The sequence below is a fragment of the Asterias amurensis genome, chromosome 12 (assembly GCF_032118995.1).
Source record: "Asterias amurensis chromosome 12, ASM3211899v1".
Classification (NCBI taxonomy): domain Eukaryota; kingdom Metazoa; phylum Echinodermata; class Asteroidea; order Forcipulatida; family Asteriidae; genus Asterias; species Asterias amurensis.
The window spans coordinates 19,416,198-19,442,725 of NC_092659.1; the positions used below are offsets into that span (position 1 = coordinate 19,416,198).

A 26,528-nucleotide genomic window follows, 5' to 3' on the forward strand; every position below is an offset into this window, starting at 1 on the left:
GAACACCCCTCTTTTCAAATGAATAAAGTCTGCTTGTTGGTGCATTAGAATTGTTATGATGGCACCCTCCATTTGGTCCCTGGGGATGGTGGTAAATTGTTTGCTCTATCAGCCGTTTTGGGTCTGTGTGTTTGTAAAGACACATTGCTTCAAGTAAAACTCATACTAACCACAGAACAATCTCTGTGTTTGATACAAGTATATAACTTGTGTTACATGAACTGCAACAAATTAGAATGCTTAATTTGTGTCAAAAATATTCCACCTGAGTTAACATGTTTGATTCAGAGTGAGATCGTCCACACATGTCAGAAGTTGCTTTATTTTGTATTTCAAATTATGGAGCTCAAAAGAAATTGCTGCAAATACACTGTAGGGGATCTCTGTACATAAGCCTCGTGTGAACTAGAAACAAAAAAGGTAATGTTGTCATTTTGCACGCAGTCACAGTTGTTGGGACCTGCTATCGTTGTTCTAATATTCCGTTTTCTAAAAACAAGTCTAGAAGCGAATCATGCATAATTCAAATATGTTTATAGTATGTTTTTAAAAGGGCGCTCGGAAGCATTTAAAACAGTTCCTTTGCATATTCTTCCTCAAAATAACTATAAGTGTGTGGGGATTTATCTTCTCTTTTTTGTCTTTACCTGTTTTAAAAGAAGTATTCAATCATGTTTTTTGAAGTTAGAAACAACCAAATAATAATCTGTAGTAATTTGTACTCCTATCTTATAGATGAATTTGTATATTAGCAATCATTAAACAGAATAATGTTGCCGCTTTATGGTTGTGGTTTCAGACCAACCAATGTTTGACAACTTTATGTATATTTATGCTACGATGTTACAGTGACTATATTTTATGCCTTTAAGATTGTTAGCGAATCAACGAGTAATAATTGAAACCTAGTGCCTTTCACACATTAATCTTACCAGATCTATTATAATTTCTTACTTTTTCATAAAATTTCAAAAATGTTGGATGATTTAGAATAAGAAGTGATTTTTCCAGATATTAATAGAAAAGCAAGAAATAAAACATTGTTTTATTAATAACTGTATATTTAACCATGGTGTTTGTGTTTTTATTTGTATCACAAAATGTGATTTTTATTTAAGTTTCATTCCTGAAATAATTCACTTCAAACACACTTCAAAGATTTCCAGAATGATGTTGACCAATTTTATTTTGTTTAATTTCACACAAAATATGCGATTATTAAAAAGACCTTCCCAATAACATAACTGGTACATATTGGTGTTATAATGTAACATGATGTTTATTAACTCATACTGCAACACAATTAATAAATAACATGTCAGTTCAAACTGAATAAGAAATCTAGCAATTAACTTTTGGAGCGATACAGTAAAAATGAAGTTGTTAATGATACTGTAAATGTAACAAAGATTTTTTTTAAAGTAGGTCAAAACTAGCCTGAATAGTGAACATCTGACGTCACACTACGAGGCTCAGGAATACAGCCAGAGATCTGCTGTAAAGCCCACGTACATAACCACCTTTGACCTCACATATTTTCACATAGCTTTTATGGTTCTGGAGATTCACAGTTTAATTTGATGTACATGTGTATACATATAAAGCCAACACCTTTCCTTATCCTTGCACATAAGGACAGGGAACCAGTCTAGGTCAAAACAAACACACCATGACAACTAAAAATAATGAATTACCATCTTGATGTTGAGGGCGCTGTTTTCGCATGGCGAATATCCCATTTAGTTTATGAGTGTACATGTAGTACAAACTTGTCACTGCTATGATTAATTGAAGTGCGATGTTAAGAAATCTAAAATGACAGCTCTTCAGGGTTTTTTCTCTTACTAATAAAATACAAACTTCTATTTACTTCTTAAACCTATTCGTTGTGAGTAGTACTGAATAATTACAATAATATGGCAAATAATAAATGCATATCATTAACACTATTTAATATACACAAAGCATAAATGCAACCAATCGGCAATTTTTTCATATTTTCTTTTTTAAAGTTTGAATTGTAATTAAAATCAGTTAGATTTTGCCCTTTGTTAGTGAAAGAAAAAGTGTTGCGTAGAAATTTACCAGAGTTTTACACAAGTGCTTTGACGTCTTCTGTAACAAAAAATTACCCAAGAAAGGCCAATAGCCTATAACTACAAAGCAATGTAGTTTAACACCTCCATAAACATCAACAAAAGATTCTCACAATGTCCCAAACAAGTGGGGAAAATAAAAGAAAAATGTTGCTTAAAAAAAAGGATAATTGTCAAGTAGTTAGCAAAAACTCTACAATGCCCGCTTGTTACGATGAAAGGCCAATATCATGTACCTTCTTGTATTATTACAGCGAAAAAACAACTATTTTTTATTATTGCTTACAATTAGTGTTATTGTTAGGTTTCATAGCTATTTTAATGTACCTGCAAATAGTAATAGATAAATAATTAGAAACCTGATAAAATTGAAATTAATTACTTATGTACAAGGAAGACTTTTATCCTATATCATGACTTTTAGGTCTAATACATTAATTTTATTCCAAGATTTAAAAAAAACAACCCAAAGCCAAACAAACAAACAAACACCCAAACTGTGGAAGGTAATGTTTTGTGAGGAATTTTGTGGATATTTTAAAATTAGCTGAATTGGAATAAGAATCAACATTTCAGAGAAGATAACAATTGTTCTTGTTTCCAAAAACAAAGCTGCATCTCAAACTCACATTGTAGGTTTACTAGATGAATACAGATATTTACAAAACTAAACCAATCTAGCAACAATAATTGGTTAAATTCGTGTTCAAAAATGTAAAGAACACTTCAAATCAGTTTATCAAATAACCACTTCAGCTTATTACAGTCAAAAATTAATTTGAATCAAGTTTTTAGAAAATAAAACAAAATATTTTTGAAATATTCACCATAAATGTCATAATTGTTTTATTGGTTGACCGTTAGCTCGAACATAAAACACTCTGTTGCATTAAGGTTTACGTGCGAGATACAAGCATCACCATTCACAAAAAGTCAAGTTTTTCCCAAACTCCATCTTTCAAAATGTTACTCTGTACATTATAGATTAATGTTTCTTACAATTCTTTAATAATGTCCAAGTTTCATGGCAATGATTACAAACTACATTTTCTTAAACGTTATGAAGTACATCTTTGTATATATTACTTACGAATGCTTTATTCCACAATCAATCATTTATAATTAGGTAGCCAAATATACAAAGCGTGGCATTCATTGGGACTTCAAAGGGCCAGGGTGGAGAGGCCTTCCACCTGCACCTGTTCCTTTTTGATTTTAAATAAGAAAGCAACAAGGTCTAACATACATAGTTTCTTTTCTGGGGATTTCCCTTCAATCTTCTCCCAAATACTTGCAGCTTAATCCCCATGTATGAGGTCCCCATTTCCAACTAGAAGTGTCTTAACTTTTTACATGCAGTCCCAGACCCCAATCAATTCCAAACCTGTAATGAAATAACGTTCACTTTGATTGTCCTTTACTCAAATTTCTTCAGACCATCCGTTAGTCATGGCTTTACTGGACTGTCTCCCGTTAGCCGTGTCTCTTTTCAGGGTGTGTAGTTCTTCACGATTCTCTACCACTTTAACTATAAATGGACTACCAGGAACATGTTTATCTGACCATTTGACCTGGATGGCGTACTCGCCGCTCTCATTGGGGTTATAGCGAACATCGATCGTACGATCCTTTGTATCACTGCGTCTCATCTCAACCTTAAAGGCACCTAGAAAAGCAAAGATAAAAAAAAATTGTAAATTTATTTTATTTTTATAAATAATATTTGTGGACTCTGGCATTAACCGCTGTGATCCACCAGCAATCAAGGGGCAAAGAGAACAGTGGAGAACCGTTGTGAATTATGACCAACATACCTTTTGGGCCATGAATTCGTACTTTGAGTTGTCCTGCCCCAGCACCTTTAGTCTCACAGATGAAACGGCCGTTAAATGATGACAGTATACCATGTTCAAGACCAGGTCCAAAACATCTTACTTTACTGGCATCAGGTGGTGCTGCTACTCGAAGGAGAAATGGACTCCCTGAGGACAAAATAGGCAAACATTTCTTTCTTAATTTTGGTAGAAGTATCAGCTTTAAGTATACCCATCTTGTAATGACATGTTTGCTTTCCCCAACATGTTTTAAACAGAATCTGGCCATATTTATTTTCTTATTGTAGCTGTGGTTACAAAGAGAGAGTACAGTCAACCCTCGCTTTAATGAGCAAAGTTCCCAAGAGGTTCTGCCTATAAAGAGTACTAACTAAAGTCTTGAATCTTATTCCTACTTTGTTTTTCTTTCTTTTACTAAATAGCGTTCCTGTTATAAAGGGGTCATTTGGCCAGTCCCATCGTTTTATATCAAGAGTCAACTTTACTAATTTGAGTGTATGCTTTGAGAGTTTTGTAGAGGAATTGGATGCAGATGTCTGTAGAGTAATCTGATAAGCTATTACAGCACTAACCTTGTATGTGATCCTCTCCATACTTGACTTCCAGAGTGTGTCGTCCAGGTTCAGATGGTGAGATGAGTAGAGAGTATGTTCCGTTGCGATTATCACCAATGTGAACCTCTGCCATTGTGTTGGGACCAACGCAACGAGCTGTTAACTCACCTGGAGGAATAACAAAAGCTGATTGATTAATACATCTTTCAATTAGATCACATCTTTTCAGAGCAGTTACAAGAGCAGTTCGTCTATCATCATCATTCAGCAAAGACTTGCGTCCAAGGCCGCCTCATCCTCAAATTGTTATGGGGGACACTCTTGGTGTCGCCACCATCACCTGATCTCCATTCAATCGCCTCCCCCATACCCCCCCCCAACCACAAACAACAAATCAAATTGACGTCAATTGTTGAGACCGTACCTGATCCAGCCTCTCTGCTATCAATAACGAGTCTAGACGTCTGATTAGCCACGATGGTCTTGAGGGCTGCACCGCTTGCATGGACACGGTTAGCATGAGCAGCATCAGCAACATTAAGCTTGAATGGTGATCCAGGAACCTGTCTGTCTGACCATGTCAAATGAAGCAGGTACGCACCTGTAACACATGGAAGAGGAGATGATAAGAGAGTATTGGTAGTTCCTAAAGTTCTGCTGGGTACAATAACATGGAGGCCACTCTGATGGGCATCATCAGGCCTGTATGCTTCGTTTTTGAAAGGGCAAGGCCACCAAGGCATTTTCTCTTTGGTAAAGGTATGGCACCCTATGATGAAATTGTAAGTTTCTACTGGAGCACTTCAATGGCACCAATGCAATGACTAGGGGCATGAGGGCAATCGCCTTCATTGCCTCTGTGAAGTATATCAGGACTGCTGAGGAAAATAACTTTAAGGCCACTGATGGGTATCACAATAAGAACCCAACTGAAGTCCTTTGTTTCTGATTTAGTTTTCTGAGGCCACTGATGGGTATCACAATAAGAACCCAACTGAAGTCTTTTGTTTCTGATTTAGTTTTCCACCACAGAATGTTATAAACAAGGAGTAGACACGTTCTTGACATACCTGCAATGTCAGGGGTGAATACTGCCTTGTAGATGTTGTTCCCTTGGGGGATGAGGGTGACCATGATATCAGACTTGACCCCACTCATCCTGAGGTTAGGTACACCTGCAAATGGATTTTGAATAAAAACAATTCAAGTTCAACTGAAAAGGCAGGAACGGTTTAGAGTTAATGAGTTCACCAAAAGAGCAACCAATAACCATAATGTTGTCGGCATCAATGAAGAAAAGGTACCAGCCAATATGGTGTGTAAGGTGCGTAGGATTGTGGTTGGTTCCCAGTGCAAACTACAAGATAAGAAAGAAGTTGATTTACCTGGCCCTGCCTGGGAGCCGTCGATGAAGAACTCACTCAGCTGTGAGACTTTACTCTGTTGCAAACCTGGGCCATGACATCGGACTCTTGTATGGTCCACTGGTACCCGCTTCTGTCTGCATGTCATCCTGTACGGGGAACCTTTGATCAAGTGGTCGTTCCAAAGTATTCTCAGCATGTAGTCACCTGTTACAAGAAATTAAAACAACCTATAATGGTTGGGAATTATGGAACACCACTTTAATCAAAGAAACTGGGTTTAAATTCATTAAACTCTCTAGCCAGTTCACTAATCACCTTTGTATCAGTTTTTTAAACATGCTAAGCAATTTCCTTTCTGCTTAGCACCTCTAAGACATACTGATCAAACAAGTTCAGCTGAAAGACAACTGATGTTGAGCCTGGTGGATTTATTCTTACCTTCTTCTTCAGGGACGAATCGGATGGTTGCTCTGCCATCTGCCTCTAACTCTATCGGCAAATGCACTCGTCTGTTGCTAGGCAACTGTAAGTCAGCCACCATCTTGCCTGTATGGATGAGAAAATTCAATTGCTTAGTTTTTTAGAAGTCACATTAGTTTGAGTGGCTCAATACCCATGCGTAATAATGATGTAAGGCAGTTTAAAGAGCATCAACTATTAATTTCCATCAAACCATTTAGGAGAGTGACTTTTACCTGGTCCTGCCTCCGCTGTACTGAGCTCCAATAGATAAGCCTTTCTATGTGTCATGTTAATGATTCCATTGTCTCCCATTCCGGGGACATGACCACCTACAACTCGGACCTTTCTCGGATCCGTCACTTTGGGATGGAATGGACTCCCTGAATATTGAGACAAAAAATTCAATGTTTTGAAGTTGACTAAGAGAAACTTTAGCAAAAAAACACTTTAGAATTCACCTGCAAAAATGAAAACTCTCTATTTACATTCCATAAAGTGACTTTTTAATGTTGTTATTATAAGGAATTTATCAGTCTTTGTGGAACGTGACTTGTACCAATTGATCACCGAAGTGATCAAGAGTAGCTTATTATAACACACTCATTGATATTAAAGCAAAAGATTGATATTATTCTAATCATTACACATAGTGAGTGCTTTGTGATGCACCATCAACTCCAGCAAAGTCAATCGAAAACACAATAGTGATTTGAGGTGGTTAGAGTTTTAAGAACCAAAGCCTAATTGAACAACATACCATAGATGTCTTTGCCATTCCATGTGACTTTAATGCTAAATAGCCCAACTTCAACTGGTATATAGGTGACTGTGTAGGTCCCACTGGTGTTCTTATCAATACTGCACTTAGCAATAGAGTGAGGGCCTGAAGAAAACAAAGTACCAGTTTCAAGTTAGATTTAAATAGCAGCTTAGGTACTTCCTGGTTTCTGCTCAGCGAGATAATTCTGTGCCAATTTTCTGGCTTAGATATTGATAAAGGTGTAACTGAATACAAGCAAGTAGAACAAATAAAAAAAATTGTGATTGGAAACTACTTAGCAAACTAAAAGACTTTTGTTTGGTATGAATACTAAAAACGTCATGACGATTCAACCATACCAGAGTCCTAAGCATTCAAGAAAGACTCTGCAAGGGTCAAAATGTTTTTTAGTAAATATTAATAAAAATACAAATAATAGTTTATTGAGTTTATAATGCAGTCTCTCCAGGACCAGTCTGTTCAAGAGCATTTCAATAAAAAGAAACAGCATTTTAAGCTAAAAATAGATGATCACGTAGACCCATTGAATAGGTCAACAAATTTACATTAAGGGTGTGTACCAAAGTCAAACCAGTGAAGTGGAACATTTCATAAAAGACATAGTCATAAAAAGCGTACCACAGGTGTGAAAAACCCAAACAAAAAATCCATTTGAATAGCAAAATACAAAAGCACAAAATCTGTAAAACAGTATTTAATTCTGAAAACAAAATTTAGTGCATAGTTATAAAATATGTTAAAAGTAAATTAAGTAAAATAATAAAATCAATACAAAAACAGAGAAACCAAAAAAAATGTTTTAAGAACTGCACAAGATTAAAAAATATAAAACAAACAATTAATTTCCCTGATGATAGAAAGAATTTGAACAAACATTAACATATAAACAGAAAATAGACTACAGTCAAACAAAAACAACAAAGAACAGAAAACTATTAGACAGTAGTTAAAAGACATATGCTAACCACAAAACAATAACATTGAAATAAAACCCCTAAACATAACACAATGCAAAAGGGACGCGTCTTCAGAGTGCAAAAATAAAAAGTTCTACAAATCTTTTCACAATCAAATACCAGCACTCCTTTATCTATCCAGCGCGTCCGAACCACAAAAGTATCTTTGCTTTGATACTCTCCATTTGTGATGGAAGGTCACATTTGATTGTTGTAAACTTGTTCTGTATCCTTTGCTTGTAAGTAATGATTATAAATGATGGGTCTGCGTGGGATGAATGGCTATAGTAGCTAGTCGAACCAAGGTTATGCTCCACCCACCTATAGCTGCTGTTTGCATTAGGTAGCCTTAGGACTCAATATTAGAATAGTTACAAATACTTAAGATCTGATACGATTCACAAAAAGAATGAAGTGTTGTTGGGATCTTCGTACAAGTAGTTCGTTTGTTTGTTTGGTTTATTTCCATTTGCACAACTTGAAAAAAATGTCCTTAGGCTGTATGTCTCGACAGGACACAGCACAAAAGTTTCAGATTTCTCCGATTCTCTTTCCTGAATCATATAAAATCTTTTGCCTACTGCCCAGAGGCAGTAAGCCTTATTAATTTTTTATTTTAAGTCTTCGTACATAATTCTTTTTTAGCAGGGGCCGTCCAGAGTAAGGCAAAAGTATAAAAAACTGTAATAAAAGCGATGTGACCACGCCAACAAATGGCTTACAACAGGTAAATAAAAATAGAGGAAATAAAAGCATGAATATAAAAAATAGAGATGATAAAATATTAAAATACAGAGCACTTTAAAAACAAATAAATAATTGCAAGTAATTGAATGCTAACCTTCCACAATGACTCTGAGTTCTCCCTTTCCAGCACTGCGTGTATCTACAGTAAAGACTGCAGGTTGATCTTCCTTAGCCCTAGATAACCCTTCTCCAGTTGCTACACATTGTGATGCATCATGAACCTCAATCTTCATAGGGTCCTCTGTAAATATAACATACACACAAACAAGGTTTTATTAACAAGGATTTGGTCAAAGGGTGTCCTGAAAAGTTAAAAACTTGGTGTCCAAAATGTTTACCTACAATACACTTACATGACAGATAAAACAGGTGTCCAAATTTAAAACCAGGTGTCCAAAAGACACCCAGACACCCCTTTGACAAACACTATGCACACAAACATCAGTGTCAATTCTAAGAATACAGATGAACGACTATACAACCCTTAAAATTTCTAGGAACTTTTATAGAAAGGCTTGGCACAAACATGAAGCCATTTAATTTCTCAGCTTTCTCTAACCCAATTGTATTAAAATAATTCTGTTCTTCCTATCCTCAACCAATCAAAAAACAAACAGCACAAACACCAGCTTACAAACTTTGTTGGGTTCAGCTTTTTTAGTCCAGAAAACTTACCTGTAATGTCTTCTCCATTCCATTTGATAAACACATTGTAAGTGCCGCATTCCTTGGCCTGTGTATGTACAGTGAACACCTTTCCTTGTCTTACAATGCGTACAGGTAACTGGTTGAAGCCATTATTAATCTCAACTAGAAGTTCACCATAACCAGCATCCGACACGTCAACTAAAGATCAAGAAAATATCATTAGTCTTGTTTAGTCGACAACATTTGACCAAAAACAGAACTTTCTGCAACAAAAAGTATTGGAGTTGTTAACCCTGAGTTATTTTCAGAACAAACACTACTTAAAAGAGATTTGATAAAAATGTCTTTGCTGTAGCAAAAAAAGTCAAACCAATGTAAACCTACACGTTATCTGTTTCTGTTAAGCAATACTTTCTGTACTTAGCATGATTTTGTGCTTACAGGCTTGATAAATTTGGGCCCTGGTTGTAGCCTTACCTTGGAACTGTAACTGTTCTCCGACCGATGCTGATGACATTGTACCAATACGGATATTCTTTGGATAAGACGCTTTGTCAGGTTCAATCATGAGATTAATTGGAAAGCCATCAATGACGTCATCTCGACACCATATTGACAACTGTAAGATTTAGAGTTACAGAAAGTTAATCACTAGAATACCTCAACCCAATCTCAAGCATTGTAACTGTCCTTAGTACTTTCTTTCTTCTTCTTTTTCATCAAAAACATCTCTCAATAGTTTTATCCAGTTATAAAGCACAAGGCAACTGACTTAGGGTCGAGCAAAGAAAAATTTACTTGAGCAGGACTTACATCTGAGACCTTCAGATCAACGGCAGACACTCTACCAACCTCTATGTCTAGCTCTATGGTGTTATTTCAATAGTTTGTGTGTACATATTGAGAGAAAAGATTAAACTATAGTGCCTATAGTATTAATACTGAGCACTGTTACATTTAAAACCAACACCCTAATCATACAGTGCCATTCTGGAAGTCTCAAGTCATCAAATAAACCAATATATAGTCACCTTGTGGAGTCCTTCTTGCAGAGGTACAAATGTCAGCTCAACTTGATCACTTGCTATTGCCTTTAAGGCGATAGCAACTGGCTGCCCAGGGGCTTGAAGTTCTGCTCTGATATCCTTGAGGGTGGCTTTAGTATTAATCACATGCAGTCTCAGAACAACCTGCAAAAATACAGATAGTTGGGGAGAAGCTTTCTTTTGAGTTTCCAAGTCTAGGGCAAGGAGAAAACTAAAAGGTGTCGATTTCACAAAGATAGTCCTAACTTGGGACTAGTCCTAGGACTCTTTAGGTTGTTTAAAACTTTTGGCCAGACCCAAGTTAGAACGAGTAACTCGTCCTATCTCAAGATAAGACTAGTCTTTACTCTTTGTGAAATCCACCCCAGGATTTTCAACTTTATAATGGGACAAGGCCATTTTCATTGTGCTAAGGGCACTAACAGATATTTTTAGTACAATTTGGAATATTTTGAAAATTGTTTTCTGGATTTTTTGTTAGGGGAAAGCTCAGGACATTCATCAGCAAATTGATGATACTCACTGGAACATTAACAATGCCGTGTATTGTGTTCTTCAAAGCACTGTGTCCTGGAGTGACTTTGTCTTGTACTTGAACGCTTGTTAACTGGACACACTCCGCCCAGTGTACCTATAAGTAAATACAAATGGAAAATATTAACAAACTACACGTACACAAAAGGAAGAATGAATTGAGGTCATCATTATGAATCATTTTTCTTTAATACTATCCTGATCCTGGATAAGAATAGACTATTTCGAGAACAAACATGTACTCAATCTCTTTGAGGCAGTGTTCACTCTAAAAAAGAGCCGGCTTGGTCTTGTTCTTTCGGCAGTATACTCTGCTTGTCTTCAGGAGAAAAAATAATAAAATGTTTCTTGCTGTTTTTTATATCCAAATAAATTCAAATATAATCAAATCATTTAAATTTTCTTTCACATTAGTACATAATTCAATTAATGAGGAAGTATTTGGTGCATCGGTTGATATGAGTATTTACCTTGGGTGGTGGGGGTTCACTTAAGACGTAGGAGTTTTCTTTTGGCCAGGGTGCAGTGTGTTGAAAGCGAGCAGCATAGGACATAACCCCAAGTTCATCTACATCAGGGCTAGTAAACTCCCTAGCACTCAGGGTGGGTTTAATGCCAAGTTTCTTGCCTGCTTCAAGACCTGTTGGAATTAAGTGTCAACCACAAAAGTAGTAAATGCACATGCTAAGTGGATGACCTTGTTTGATATGCACCAAAGCTATGGAATGATCAACTCTTTATGGATCTTTAAAAGCCAGCTTAAGACTTAGCTCTTTGAATCTGCTTACATTTAGTCTATAATTTCACTTGTCATCTCCACATGAAATTCTTTTAACTCTTGTGTCCTTAATTGGCTCCACATTGCTAAGTGCCTTGGAATAGGCCGCTTACATGATGGCGCTCTTCAAATGCATTCTGCTCTACATAATTTTTTGTTCACAAAGAGAGGGAGAAATCTTGCAATTGTTAGTGTTAGTAAAAAGGCAAATTATTGAGTCTAAAAGCAGATGTTAATATTAAAAGAAAGATGTTAGAGCTGTTAAAGAAAACATTTAGAGGTTATAATATCCATCAACATCTTCAACATTTGAAAAGCAGTGAAACATCAAAACAATAACAAAACATATCAATATGATCGGGTTCATGGATTTTAAATATGGCAGTTGCTCACCGTGAAGTAGCAGAATGCCTCACCAACATTTGAACCTCAAACTCTTTGATAACATTCAACAAATGAACCAATGCACCTCCCAATAGTTTCTATAATTGTGAACATATTGTGGTTGTAAATCCTGGATACAAACCCTTTTCAACCCAAGTACCTTTTCCACTTTGGAAGACAACATAAGAGCCTTGACATCTGATCCATTATGCATAAACTTTTACAACTCAAATGTTGAAGTTGACAGTTAGTGCTGCTAATTGGTACTCTATACAAAACACTTAGTCTATCTGTTTCAGACATTACATCTTTACCTTACACAGTCACCAAGCAATGCACAAGTTAAATCCACTCTATTCATCTGAACACTTCAATGATCCTGGCTTCAAACATCAAGTTTTGTTGGCTTTCCATGATCAACATTTAGTCCTTTTTAGGAACAATTTTCACCAATAATGTTGTACACACCCACTTCAAGTAAACCAATGTTCGGTTCCAGCACCACTAAAGATAACTGTCCACACACAGCACAAGAAGCGTTTGTTACTTTCACCAGGGTATAGAGTCTCTATGTAGTGATTTACAAGCCCCAGGTTTAATGCTTTGCAAATCCCTCTATAGATCAATTCCCTGTTTTGCATTTGAATCAACGCTGCGTTTCCTGCTGGCTTTTGGCATAGTGTCACCTTCCTCCTCCATGGTCATACATACAGTCTTTTAGTATGACAAGTTAAGCGTTATGATGTATACGTTTACCTGCAAGTATACTGCAATGGGCTCGGTTGAGAGATTTTAAGTAGCTTAGGGTATTTGAGTCGATTGTTCCCTGTGAATAAAACCTATAAGTGGGTAGAACCGCGATGGCATGCAAGCCTATTTACAAATCACTTCAGGCAATGACTTATGAGGCCCATGGTGTTACCATGGATTTATTCCTTCATGGTGTTATAATCAACATTGTTTCTGCATCAATGCACACAAGTAGACAAACTAACAAGAGTGCAACGAGTTCAAGTCACATCTTGAACACTTTCTCAGTTTACACAGGAAACTTCTTCCTTATTGCCTTAGAAAGAGATGTTTTGAAAACATTAATGAAAACTTTCTTAATTTGATGGGGTAGTTCAAAAGAAGAAATAGATTAAAGACACACCCTTCTTAGATGGGACAGGCCTGGCCAACTGTTTCAAAAGACTTTCTTAGGGTTCTTCCCTCTACCTCTACTTAAGTCACTTTAAAAATGACAGGCAATTTGGAAAGATCCTTAGTTTAGAAAAGCTGTTTTGAAAAAAAGTGTTCTTCAATCTCCTCCATCAGTAGAAGTCTATATAAAGTTTTCATTTGAATTTGAAAAAAAGCTTGAAGCTATACAAAAAGGTGTAATTTTACATTCCAACCATCTTGCACATCAGGCAGGTGGTCTCAAAACTTGCCACAAATTGCAAAGAACGTTGTTTGCCCCAATGATAACCTGGCCATGAAAAATGTTCCCTTTTTGTTCATGTTCATCAAAACAACATGTGCATATTTCATATTGATGCTGAATTCAATTGTTTTTCTGCAGAAAGCATTCCTCTTCATGTTATTTCCACCTCACAAATTTGTAGATGTTTTTTGCTTGACGTTCTACTTCCCCTACAATTGTTGAATATATGCTACCCCACTGAGTTGATAATAAATGCACAAAACCTGTCAATATCACAGTTCAGCTGGATCATGGGGAAATTATTCATGCTGTTTGAAAGTAACATAAAGCTACCATTAACAAAAAACCTGAACTCCACTCGTGGATTTGTCTGACCTTTCACTAGGCATGGCCTACATCCAATAAAAGGAACAAACCAAGGACCTCTCGACAATAGGACACAGTGTGGGATTGTTTACTCATGGCCCTACAATAATATATTTCAATGCTTCATTATTGCAGAGCTAAAATTTAAATATTTTGCAGCTTGTGTGACATGCTTCACCAAAATGAAAGAAAAGTGGCTTAAACCCTCTGATGAAGAGAGAATTCTAGTGACCTAAAGTGAGAACATTTTAACAAAAAGTTGAGGCAACGATACTCGCTACTCGATATGATTATGGGAAACAAAATTATCATGAATCATATTTATTTTTGCACTACACAGACCAAGAAAACTTTGAGAAAAAAATGTGTAAAATGACATCAAGTTAATTATTTCTGTGTTGAAGAATATCATCAATTACTTGAAATCATAAACAAGAACTAAACAGTTTGAAACATGACATAAATTGAAAGCAAAGTTTCCCCGTTTTTTGTTAGCAAATTTGTTAAGCCACACTATACACAGAGACTATGATTCTAAGTAAAAGCCCAACACCAAAATTGAAGCTCTTAAATCAGATTAACAGATTTAGGATTAGTTTCTGATTAGTAAACAAGATCAAAACTTATCAAACAATATGATATGTTGACCTATAATTTGAAATTGACTTTATTATCCTGATGGCTGGCATTCTAAATTTTAGACAAGGGTGAAAAGTCCTTCCTCTGCTAACCATGTGATGTATTCGATGACAGGCAGGCCCGATACTTAACGAACGAAGGCGATTACCTCCATGCCCCCCCCTTGCCCCCGGTCATTGCAGCCTTGTTGCCCTCTAAATGCTGAAGTAGAAACTTTACAATTTCCTTATAGGGAGCCATTTATCAAGGAGAAACTGAATGCCTTGGTGCCTCTGCCCTTTTCAAAAAACGAAACATACAGGCCTGTACAGGGATGTGTTAAGTTAGTAAGCTGCTACAAATGTTAAGCTAGTTAGGCTACTACTCCCGGCTTGAGCAAACTCATGATGGCTGCTTAACATACCGTTCATGTGACCATATGAAGACTCAGTTGAAGTGTTTCTCTTAACATGATGCGTAGTGGTAGCATGAGTGGTACCATGGTTTGTACCAATACCACCATTACTGTGCTTCATCACAGGAACACTTTGGGACCTGTGGTTTCCTTGCTGAATATGCATAGAGGAACTTTGAGACTTTTGAGGTACCTGCTGAATATGGACAGAGGAACTTTGTGAACGCTGTTGAGGTTCCTGCTGCATATGGACTGAGGAACTTTGAGACTTTTGAGGTCCCTGCTGAACATGGAACGAGGAACTCTGCGACCGTTGATTACCTCCTTGCTGCATTTGGGCAGAGGATTTTTGTGATCTTTGAGCTCCCTGCTGCATTTGGAACGAGGAGCTTTGAGACTTTTGAGGTCCCTGCTGAATATGGAACGAGGAGCTTTTCGACTGTTGATGCGGTCCCTGCTGCATATAGAACGAAGAACTTTGAGACTTTTGAGGTCCCTGCTGAATATGGACAGAGGAACTCTGCGACCGATGATGTGGTTCCTGTTGCATTTGAAAAGAGGAACTCTGCGACCGATGATGTGGTTCCTGTTGCATTTGAAAAGAGGAACTCTGCGACCGATGATGTGGTTCCTGTTGCATTTGGACAGAGAAACTTTGAGGTCCCTGTTGTACATGACTGGAGGAACCATATTTGTGTTTCTTCCTCTGTGTTGATGATGAAGATGAACTTGAATGGGATGACATCTTACTAGCATGTCCTGCTTCCACTGTTGGCATTTGGCTGGCCTCGGATAGGGTTAGTCAACCCCAGCAAGATGATGGAAAACTGTGCAGGATTGGGTCTTTTTAAGGTTTCTTTAAAGGTAGTGTATCGATGACAGTGTATGATATCTTGAAAACCTGAGGTGGGATGATGGGGAAAAGGTTAATTCAAGATTAATAACAAGTGCTGGAAAAAAAAGAACTTGAAATTCCATCTTCACAAAGCTAGTCAACATTGGGACGTTTTTGTGTATTTCCAGGACAAGTTAAATTTCATTTCTTTTTCTGTTCAAAGCTTTAATGAATTCAAAGCTGCAGTAAAAATGGTGAACAAATATTTAGGATGTGCAAAAGCAATATTCGGCCAAGAAAAATGCTTAGCATTGAAGCACAGTAAAGTGTGTCTGTTCATTGGTTCCCTTCCATTTGTGCTTAGCATTGTTTAGCTTAACAGCTTTGTGAAGATGGGTTGAAGTATGCATCACACACAAGTCACACTGTTATTAAAAAAAACAAGAACAATTGCATTCAAGCCACAGCAGATAGAAACATAGGAACGAAACACTCCAAAGTTAATACGTCACACTCTGTGCACTTGCTCAAAGTCACTTCACACTTTTACAGGTTTAAAACTTTAAAAAAGAAGAAAAACAGTACAGACAGACTATAGAAAAGCAGTACAAATTTAATACAGAATTGTGGAAAAAAAAACCACTATTTCAACAAATAAATATCTGAAAAGTGTCAGAAGTAACTGGAAGCCAAAGTACTTCACAAAGACTCTGTCCTTGATTATACAATACCCAAAACCTTTCACCCAAACAAATCATGAATTAACTTCTCCACTACACTGTGTGAAAGTAGAAAAAAATCTACCTCAGAATGAGTGATAGTTTCCCACAACTGGCTTTCCAGTCATGTATACTTAAAGTTTATTCAAACTTTCAATTTAATAGCAAAAGGCTAGACCCTTGATTTAAATGACAAAGAATTAAAGAGGAATGTGATAGAAACAATATTGACATTCTGTGCCCTGGACCCATTTATAGCCAAAAAGGCACCCACTACAGAAGCTTAAAGGGACAGTACACTCAATATAACTTTGTAATGGGTAGTTCATAGTACCCTTTCCTCCACAAGACAAAAACACAAATGACACTCTTAATTCAACACATGGCACCTGTTTCCCTCAAATGCTTTTCACTTGTAAAATTATAATTTTCTCCACTTGAAACTCCTTTTTATGAATCCCAAATACTTGAAGGGTTTTTTAGTCAAACCTTTTCCCATTTTCCCACACATCAACACTTTATCCTTGAATCTAACCACAGTTGAATACCATCTCACAATAGCAGAGTGACTTGGTGTTGCTTTAACCTGCTTAAATAGTTCCCATGGCAGCCATATTGGTTCACTTGAAATATTCTGTACATTTTGTTACAGAAGTTCACTTAGAGAAACCATGGCCAGTTTAGTAGGAGCAAGAGGCTTTATAGTTTCATTTTTGAAGTGACATCAATATTTTTCATTCTTGGAAGGTGCTCTTATTAAGCGAAAACCAGACCATCCAAATCTGGACTTGGTTGCAGGTGAAAAACAGATAAAGTAAAGAGGCCCAGCCCAAAACAAATTGTGAAACATTGATCTACCCGATAGCTGGATCATAACTCAAAGCTAGATTAGTTGACTTATATCGTCATTTTTTATTTGTCTCCATGATTTTCAACAAAATGTCCAGAAAACCTTGAAGTTTTCTCTTTTGTAAAAAAATATTTCGAAACCAAGAATTTCAGGTCAGATGCATATGGTGAACGGGGTCCATTAGCAGAACAGCTTACAATGGAAATACACAAAAAGGTTGGGCTACAGTTTGAGTAAAGGAATGTAGATCAATTTAAACTGGTATCAACTATCAAATTATTTAATATGGCGTGTTTTTGGATTGGCCTTGGTTCCCTTTCAAAGTCACAGAGATTTAAACAAACAAAAATAAACAAAATAATTGTTGAAGTGCAACTTATGGAAAGTGTTTTTTCCATCTCCAGTATGAATGGTGGTAATTGACACTTAAAACAAAACAAGCTTTCAGATTAAAATACTACAAGTCACTTCTTTTGTGATAATTACCAAGGTTTTTTTAAATACTAGAAAAGGCTGCCAAGTACGAGTATACAGTGCTTGTGGTTTTGATGATTTCTAGAACTACCTTTAGGTTGACAAGGACAAGATTCAGACGCAATGCTTGAGTTGGTTAAGATCTTTAAATACTTGTAACATTCCATTAGTTCCTTAGGCAATTATACTATTCATTTCACACCCAACTACAACTTCAGTGACAGCGTACAGTGACTCACTTGGCAAAGTCAATACAACTTGTTTGAGCAATGTAGATTGTTTTCACTATTTGATTTGAGTGGGAGGGGCAAATAACTTTTGGAAATCAATGGACAAGAATTTAGTTGAAACATAATTTTTCAAAAAATAAAAGCTAAATATGATATTTATTAATGTGATTTTCAATTAATGAGGTCAAAACAAGTTTTGGTCAGATGTCATCATTTGTTGACTTTTAAGATGACTGAGGCAAGTTAATATTGGAAGACGGTCGCATGGTTCCTATAAAATATACAGGGTTGGAAGATGGTCTCATGGTTCATCAGTCTCAGATATACAGGGTTACAGAAGAGTGTACATTTGGATTGATTTCTGGAGCCATCAATTGAGGTTTAGCTATTGTGAGTTCTGGTAGTTATCTTGAAAAATATGTAAATAGTTTAACAAAATTTATTTTAAATGACCGGGTAAAGCTCATGCCAAATAAAAACAAAATGCCTGCTTGTTTAAAAATAATTTATTTAATTAGTATTACAAAATATTCTTTAAGAATTATGCCTTAAAGATAATTTTGTTATAAGAATTAAACAAATCTAAACCACAGAAGACTTTTTCATGGTACACAGTGAGTCAATGAAGTTCTTACCTTTTTGAAGATTTAAGGCTGCCTCTAGTTGAATGCAGTTTAAAGGGAAGTGGTATTTATAAATCCTTCTTAGGAGTCATCAGAACTTGTAGAGTTTGTGCTTAGCCTTGAACTCCCAACTGCAAGTTACTTTCTCCAATCAACAAACATCATGATTTTATAACAACGCCATTCCGTTCCGATCAATAAAACTTTAAAACCCCAAACGGGGTATATTCCAGTGTGTTTCTAGATTCCTGATGTAACCTGTTCACGTCGTATATACTCCATAAAATAAAAAAACACTGGCGAGATCAAAGACCAGTTCTGGGCTATTCTGACAGTTAGACTTAGAGAACAAAACACTTCCGTAAGACAGATGAGGCTGTCACTAGTAATGACTATTGGTAGACCAACTCATGTCAATAACGCAGCCCTAAGAAAACATATACGTGGAATATTGCATGGTGTCCCTGTACTGAGTAGGTAAGCAACCACAGTAGTTGTGTTATTCATGCCTGAGTGATTCTCAATACTTCTTGGGGTATAGGTGGAGTAGGTTAACAATAGGACCAGCATAGACTACTTCATTCCTAAGGATCGCTCATGCATCACCTGGCAGCCAGGAGTACAACTTGTTGTCTAACTTTCCCAGATGACAATACACACTTGTTCCCACAGCCTCAGGGCTAAAGCATTTAGAAGAGAAGATCAAACTTGCTACTGAGCTTGGATGTGATAACTTTCTGATATTAGACTAGCCTTAAAAGAGTTCTGTGGTCGGAGGACTATTGGTCAGTTTATGTCTGAGAAAAGAAAACTGTCTGGTATTATGCTAGCCTAAAAAAAGTTTATATTATGAATAAATAACTAGTCTTTATAAAGTGCTTGACACACCCAAAGGAGGCTCAAAGAGCTTCCAAACATATTACCCCTGGATGGTCACTGGGCCATTTTATTAATTCCTTAAACCATAAACCATTCTCAGCTCCATGGGCAACAAATATGCACCACCAAGCTAAATCAATCACAGGAACCATGTTTGCCCTCACAGGTACCCATTTACCCCTGGGTGGCCGGAGAAAAGCAATTATAATAAATGGGCTGCACCCAGGAACACAAGTGTCAAGACCGGGACTCGAACCCCAACTCTGCTGAAACAAACACCAGAGCTTGAGTTCAGTTCTTCAATCCGCTCGACCAAGACACCTTTAAGTCTGATCAGGGGGATTCTGTGGACTTTAAAATCAAGTAACCACATCTTAATTAATGATTGAGAAACAGATTTCTCACTTTTGTAAAAGATACATAAATTATACACTTGTATCATTCAATCAAGGCTAGTAAAAAAAGAGTTCCCAATAAATATTTGTAATACTCGGCTGACGGACTTCTATGAAGTGAAACCACTGAATGAACAGCCTTTCTTTCCCTGTGAAAGTCAAGTTATTTTTCTTTACAGTGACTGTTATTCAAATGTTATGATGGGGCCTGTGGTTAGGATTACTTGTAAATGACTTTTGTTGTTATAGCGACACCTGAATTGTATGAAGACTGCCAAAAACACGACCCAAGGTTCTGAGGCTTGTGAGTAGCGTTGGTTCCCTTTAAAGATGGGAACATATTTGATAGCCTGGGTCAAGTTGTAAGAGGATAGGTTTAAAGAATTGTATCAATTTCCGTGTATGTATAAAGCATTAATGAATACCGATTCTCATGATGGCAAGGGATTAGACTGATTTGCGGCCCAGCCTTACTTTGGTTTGTTAATGTATGAGCAAAAACTAAGATGGCTGCTCTGCAATAACTGTCTGTTTAGATAAAAGAGAAAAATACCCAGACTATGGAGTGCATGCAAATGCCTGCAGAGCTAAATGCCAAATCTATTGCTGTCAAATTATTGATCTGTTTATGCCAAGTATAAACTGAACAGCTTGTGTGGCTTGGCTCAAAACAGAGTCAGTCTGAAAACAATTATCCTATTTATAGTTTGCCTTGTAAATTTCATTCCAATAACCTGAAATAATATATATACATTTCTAATTTTGATTTCTCAAATCAAGTCAGCTTTAACCCCCAAAGTATTGAATGCCTCCTGCCATGGCCTAGAAGACCACTCCAGTTGTTAGAAATAAAGTGGACTTCAAAACAACAGAGGGCGCTATACTCATAACTTTGTTGAAACTTGGGTCCAATCAGTGGTGCCTAAGGTGTAAAAACTAGTGGCTGATGAAAATGTCAAGATGTTTACAAAATGAGTGATCTAAACTTTTGGTTCATTTTCTGGCAGGCAAATATCTCTGTGTGTATAGATTGATATGGTATTTGAAAAACTTGTTTAAATGCAATGCAGACCTTGCCTTAGAGCCTACTTGGTAGAATCCATTGTTTTGAGATGAACATGTGAACTGACTGGATAACTTCAAAAATTGATATTTATCAGTATGTCTGCTGCCACCTTGTGTGTGAATGTTTCCTAGTTTCAGACGATCAAGTTATCTCAATCTCTAGGAAATGATGAAGATTAAGATTACCTTTTTGGCAGTTGGCCAGTTTGTCATTTTTGTTGAGGTCCCTCCATTCAGGACATGTTCCTTCTGCTACAGCCTCTACTAAAGCACATAAGACACGCCCATCATTCCAATCACTCTATAAATAAAACAAAGACACATAACATATAAGATTTCATGTTTTGAAACTTTCTTGAGTTTATAATGTCAAGAGCAATCCCCACTATTTTCTCATGATATGGCTTTAAAGTTTGTCATTAATTTTGTTACTGGATGTATGTTTTTACTGACTCATCTCAGTTAAGTGTGACTACTGGCTCTTTGCTTGTTACATAACTTCTTATTTGGAGTTCACATTGTTAATCTTTAGGGAAAGCCCCTTAAGAGTAACCCTCTCTGTACAAATAAATTTTTCAACTTTATTATCTATATTTATTGTTTTATTACTAGAATTACCCTCAAAGACTCGGACTATTTTTTTCTTGTAAGTTGCTGAATATTTTGGAGAATCTATGGAAAAGATTGCAGCATAGAATAAAGCTTATTATCTCGTCACCAAAACAATTCATCGTTAATATTTAAAAAAGATGCGGTTAAACATTGACCAATACTACAATGTAAAGTACTATTCTGGGTAATCATTAATGTCCGTACATTATGAATCAGTAAATAATACATCACTGGATGTACTCAGCAGGTGATTTGGCAACCATTGCTCACCGTTTTGGACTTTGATCTGTCTGTACACAGCACCCTCAGTCTGTGAAGGATGTAATTCACTACAGGTGTCACATTCTACACCTGTGTTTGGTTTGTTCTAAGCCTCCGTTTAGAGTTTTTACTAGAGATGAAGTTCACAAACAATTAACAAATATCAGGCCTAGAATTACACAGAGGCCACTGCCTCCTGCAGTTGCCCCTGGTCTTGGCCTAAGTGCCCCTTTAGAAGTTTCCTATAACATTTTCCAAAGGAAGTGTCCTTTTCAACATTTGAATATTATAAACATATGAGGTGGCAGTCAGATTTGGGGGTGGATTAATTTTTGCTTGGGGAAGAAATCATGACTTCTCTACCCTCCTCAACCTGAAAACCCCTACAAAATATCAAAACATTTAATTTCCAAAGGTCTTTGCTTGGTGGGCGAGACGCCAGGGAATAACTAAAACAACTTTTTACCTGAAAGTTATGAACATTAAGCTCTGGTACTTTCTTCCGCACCCAGTTGAGGGTGCTGTACCATCCAGGTCCCTCTGTCCTTAGAAAGTATGATAAGTACGTCATTCCACTAAGCTCATCAATCTGAGGATGGCACATGTCTTCAGGAGATAAAATCATTGGAACTTCAAACTTATCTTTAGCCATCTGCATGGCATGGGTGCAGTTCTCACGGGAATTGGAAGGGTTCAGAGATTTGAAGTTTGTCATCAGTGTTGGGTCGCAGTAGTTTATCAAGGCACTGTGTGGACAAATAACAATAATATTATGCAGTTCTTATATCGTGTTTTATCAAACTAAATGAGTATCTCAAAACACTCTATAATTTGACACAGCATAAAGTACAAAACACTCATTTTGAATTTGACACAGCATTATAAGTAAAAATTGAAAGGTGCGGGTGTCAGACTCATATTTCAAAATGTTGTAGCTTTCTTTAGTTATGTAATAATACATGGAAAGTAACAAAGCTTCATTGTGCTGCCATCTATATAAATGTATGTTCAGAATGAGACAAAAAACATAAAAGTCTGTTGAAGATATTTAATATGTATCTTTGTGGTCAAAGGCAAACTTCCACATGGCTACTTTAAGATAAATTGTTAAAAGTAGCATTGATTTTTCTGACCAATATGCCACTTTGTCTTGATCAATTTTGGCTTCTGCATCTTAGAAACTTCATCTTATGTTTTTTTTTTATGCCACTTCTCCCTCTTACCAACCTGAGTGCAGTTCCATCGTTCCAATCTGTAGTGAAGTTTGAAATGTGTCTGTCTGGAAGTACAGCATCTATCCAATTAAGCATGGATTTCTTGCTTGGTACCTTAGTCTGCTTTGATCCAGTACTAATCTGATACTTCTGGATTAAGCGCCATATTAGTCCTAAGATCAGCTTAACATTACCCTCCACTACATCTTCAGTTCCTGGGAGGAGATAAAAGGATTTAAATCAGATAACTGAAGGATCAGGAGAAACAGTGCATTTAATATTTATAATTATTCAAGTAAAACAAAAGTTCTTGGGAATGAGTGAAAAAGACTTAAATCAGTGAACACAATAGGGTTACATTAATGACTATTCACAAACTCGATCCCATGGTAACAGCTTTTGTTATTTTTTTTGGAAATATATCTATTTAGACATAATTCATCTATATTTCCATACCATAGCCTATTTATCATAACTTTGTGCTGTATCCTTATTTGTCTCTACTGTTAAACAAACACAGACACACTGTTGTACATGCCTCCCTTATGCAAAAATATCAGACAAAAAACACACAAAGTGATTGTTGCAAGCTAACATAATTATTTTAATTACCTTTGCAGTCTGTGGTGAACTTAGAAAGCAACAACCTTAACAAACAGTTGTTGCATTATTCATGAATAGCAGAATGCAAATTTACAGTGAATATTGAAGGTCATGGTGCATAGAAAGCTGTAAAAGCTGTTATGATTTAAACAATCAATACTTGGATATTATTCACAGTTATTATTTCAATAACAGATGGCATGTACAATGTATTCAGACACTATAAGATGTGATGAAATCATGGAACAGTTCAAATTTATCTCTGTGAAATTAGCAGATTGGGCAATGTAATGGTTTGTTTACAAAGAATACTTGTTGCAGAGTGCTGATGAGTATTTACTGAGTCATTACATTTTGCAAATTTTTGCTTTAATCCATTTTTCTGGAATTGTAGTAGTTGGCCTTGAGCTCTTTAGTTGAAAATTGGTAAACTTCCTCTTACAAATTTCTACGTCTTGTTTATTTAGAACAATTTTTTTCTTCGGTTTGCAAATATGATTCTAAATCCTTGCATTCACAAAGTTGGCTTTAATAGCTCTGCATGTTTTTCAATGCTGCTAAGTTTGGATTTTTTATTATTTGTTGTTTGTGTGTCTACTATATCTATGGCAGTTGCAGGGTTTTAGATGTGTCTTTTGGGGGGAAATGTTAATAATACAGTGCGAATGGCAAAAGATTAGAGCAATTTAATACATGATGGCAGTATATTTGTATACTTCATATTCTTCACCATGGATGCATTGTCTTTTAAAATAAAATAAAACAAAACAACCAAGATATAAAATATATTTGTAGTATTCTGAGAACTCCCAGTAGATGAGAAATGTATGATTGCATATGAACTGTTTAATCAGCATCAATATCATGCAGACAGAGTGATATATGAAATAATAACTGGAGTTGAGTTGATCTTCTAAAGTCAACATATGTATTGACATCAGAAGCCAAAATCGACATCGTCATTGTCTGTTGTATTAAAGTCCACTTAACTGTTTGTAGAGTTAACTCTGCACTTTATGCAGAAGGCTAAATAATGGCGACGATATGTAGATACAGATAGGCTGAGTATTGTAAAGATAAATTAATGTGACAATTACTGGTGTATTGCTAATATCACGTTGTACTCCTTCGTTTCCATGGTTTCTTATGTTACACCGTCAACGGAAAAGTGTGCAATATTTAGTAAATGACTGCCTCCCTTTTCAAGCCAAAATATCAATATTGTTTCATGAAATGTTGCTACTTGTGACAAATAAATAAAATCAAAGTGGAGAAGGGGTTAGGAAGTTAACCAACGTGAGGAACTACAACAAAACTTTGGCTATTGATACATACCGATGTTAACGAGTTTGATGCCTTCTTTCTCAATCATCTGCAATGCATGGGTGACATTCTCCAGTTTCTGGGCTCTCATCTTTGGGTACTTACAATAGCGACCTTGTCTCTTATAAAGTGCCCCGCCAGTTGAAGATGTCAGCTGTTCAACCAAGGCTATCAAGACCAACCCATCTTCAAGATCCGTCCGGAAGTTCTCGATGCGTTTCCCGGTCGGTTTGAGTTGTTCGTTACACCAATTCATGAATGTTTTCTGTTGGATTTCAACCCATCTTTGCGCCTGTGCATCCCATACTTCAGTGGGCTTGGTATCGGGTGACTGCTGGGTCGCTCCGCCTGATTCGCTCCCAGGAGCAGGCAGCGTCATGATCTCAGGAGATTTCGATGTAAACATGATGCTTGATTTCGTTGAAGTAACTCCCGACTTAAAGTTAGAGCACAATTATCGACGTATTTCGCTTCAAACTGTCGTAGTTTAAATTGGAGATATCTGAATCCGGATCTTCTGCAACTTCTTAATTCCTTCCCCTTGAGTAAATACCACCGCGTTCCGTCGAGAGATAAACCAGAGAAGGGAAAGCACCACAAGACGGTAATAAATTTACTCCACTGTAATTGCAGAGTTACTCACCGTGAACATAGCAGAATTACACAGAAAACATAATAATAATATGTAGATAAGCGGTCAACTTTACTCGCCATTTTCCTTCATTCAAAATGAGATGTTGTTTTATACCGCGATTTCTAAAAGTGTACGATAAAAAACTGTCACTATCTGGACCAATAAATACTTTGTCCAGAGCGCTCAGAAATAAAAGCAATCAGTTCGAATCAAAATGTAATCTCAACAAACCGAAACTGCTAAATTCATCCAAATCTGCAAATTTACCGAAACCCAATATCAGCTGCAAATGAATGTACCAGCAGATACATACAGTTAATGACATTTCTGGCGCTAAAAACATTTCCCGTTTTACCATGCGGATGAAACGCCTGCTGCATGCAACGCACGTATTCATACAGAGACACGTGACTTGTGCATAGTCCATGAGACACGCCTGGTGAAGGTAAAACCCAAAGGTCGCCTGCTGCATGTATTGATTATTAATAACGCTTTGTGAATATTAGTGTATCATTTGTGAAGTATCTATTAATAGGAGATACTAGATGTTTTCTATACATAGAGATTCACAAAATATCCGTCAATTTAATTGAACCTTTTTAAATTAATTTAATCTTTCTGATGAAGCACCATTAGTTTGGAATTCAGTTTATAATGTTCCTTTAATTAAAAACCCCAATTATTGTCAAACAAGTGTCAAAAGTGGTATAGATTTCCAACTCTTGTTTTTGCATCAAATTTTAAGGTAAATCAAACCCATCAAATAACCTTTCAAAACAAACAAACAAACAAACAAGC

At 36.5% G+C, this 26,528-nt stretch overlaps 1 protein-coding gene across 2 annotated transcripts; it reads right to left on the reverse strand.

The window, feature by feature from the left end:
• Positions 1-1,181: 1,181 nt before the first annotated feature.
• On the reverse strand, positions 1,182-26,508 carry LOC139945046 (filamin-A-like). Of its 2 annotated transcripts, XM_071942300.1 has the most exons (19): positions 25,109-26,508; positions 23,184-23,385; positions 22,423-22,702; positions 21,270-21,384; positions 11,497-11,666; positions 11,016-11,123; positions 10,478-10,636; positions 9,924-10,065; positions 9,474-9,644; positions 8,893-9,039; positions 7,072-7,197; positions 6,548-6,694; positions 6,291-6,398; positions 5,871-6,056; positions 5,556-5,660; positions 4,910-5,086; positions 4,504-4,653; positions 3,911-4,078; positions 1,182-3,762 (listed from the first exon to the last, which is right to left on the reverse strand). In XM_071942300.1, the coding sequence occupies exons 1-19, from the start codon at positions 25,500-25,502 to the stop codon at positions 3,518-3,520; spliced, it is 3,300 nt and encodes a 1,099-aa protein (XP_071798401.1). In that variant the 5' UTR covers positions 25,503-26,508; the 3' UTR covers positions 1,182-3,517. The 2 variants fall into 2 exon arrangements, with proteins under 2 accessions (XP_071798401.1, XP_071798402.1); XM_071942301.1 differs by lacking the exons at positions 21,270-21,384; positions 22,423-22,702; positions 23,184-23,385; positions 25,109-26,508 and adding exons at positions 15,023-15,914; positions 18,757-19,346 and having other exon boundaries at positions 1,183-3,762.
• Between the last annotated feature and the right edge of the window lie 20 nt (positions 26,509-26,528).

Coding starts and splice junctions, on each gene's coding strand:
- LOC139945046 (XM_071942300.1), bottom strand. CDS start 25,502: ATGTTTACATCGAAATCTCCTGAGATCATGACGCTGCCTGCTCCTGGG. Junction 6,399..6,547: donor TACAGCGGAGGCAGGACCAG/GTAAAAGTCACT, acceptor TCATCCATACAG/GCAAGATGGTGGCTGACTTA. Junction 5,661..5,870: donor CGGCTCCCAGGCAGGGCCAG/GTAAATCAACTT, acceptor ATCCATTTGCAG/GTGTACCTAACCTCAGGATG.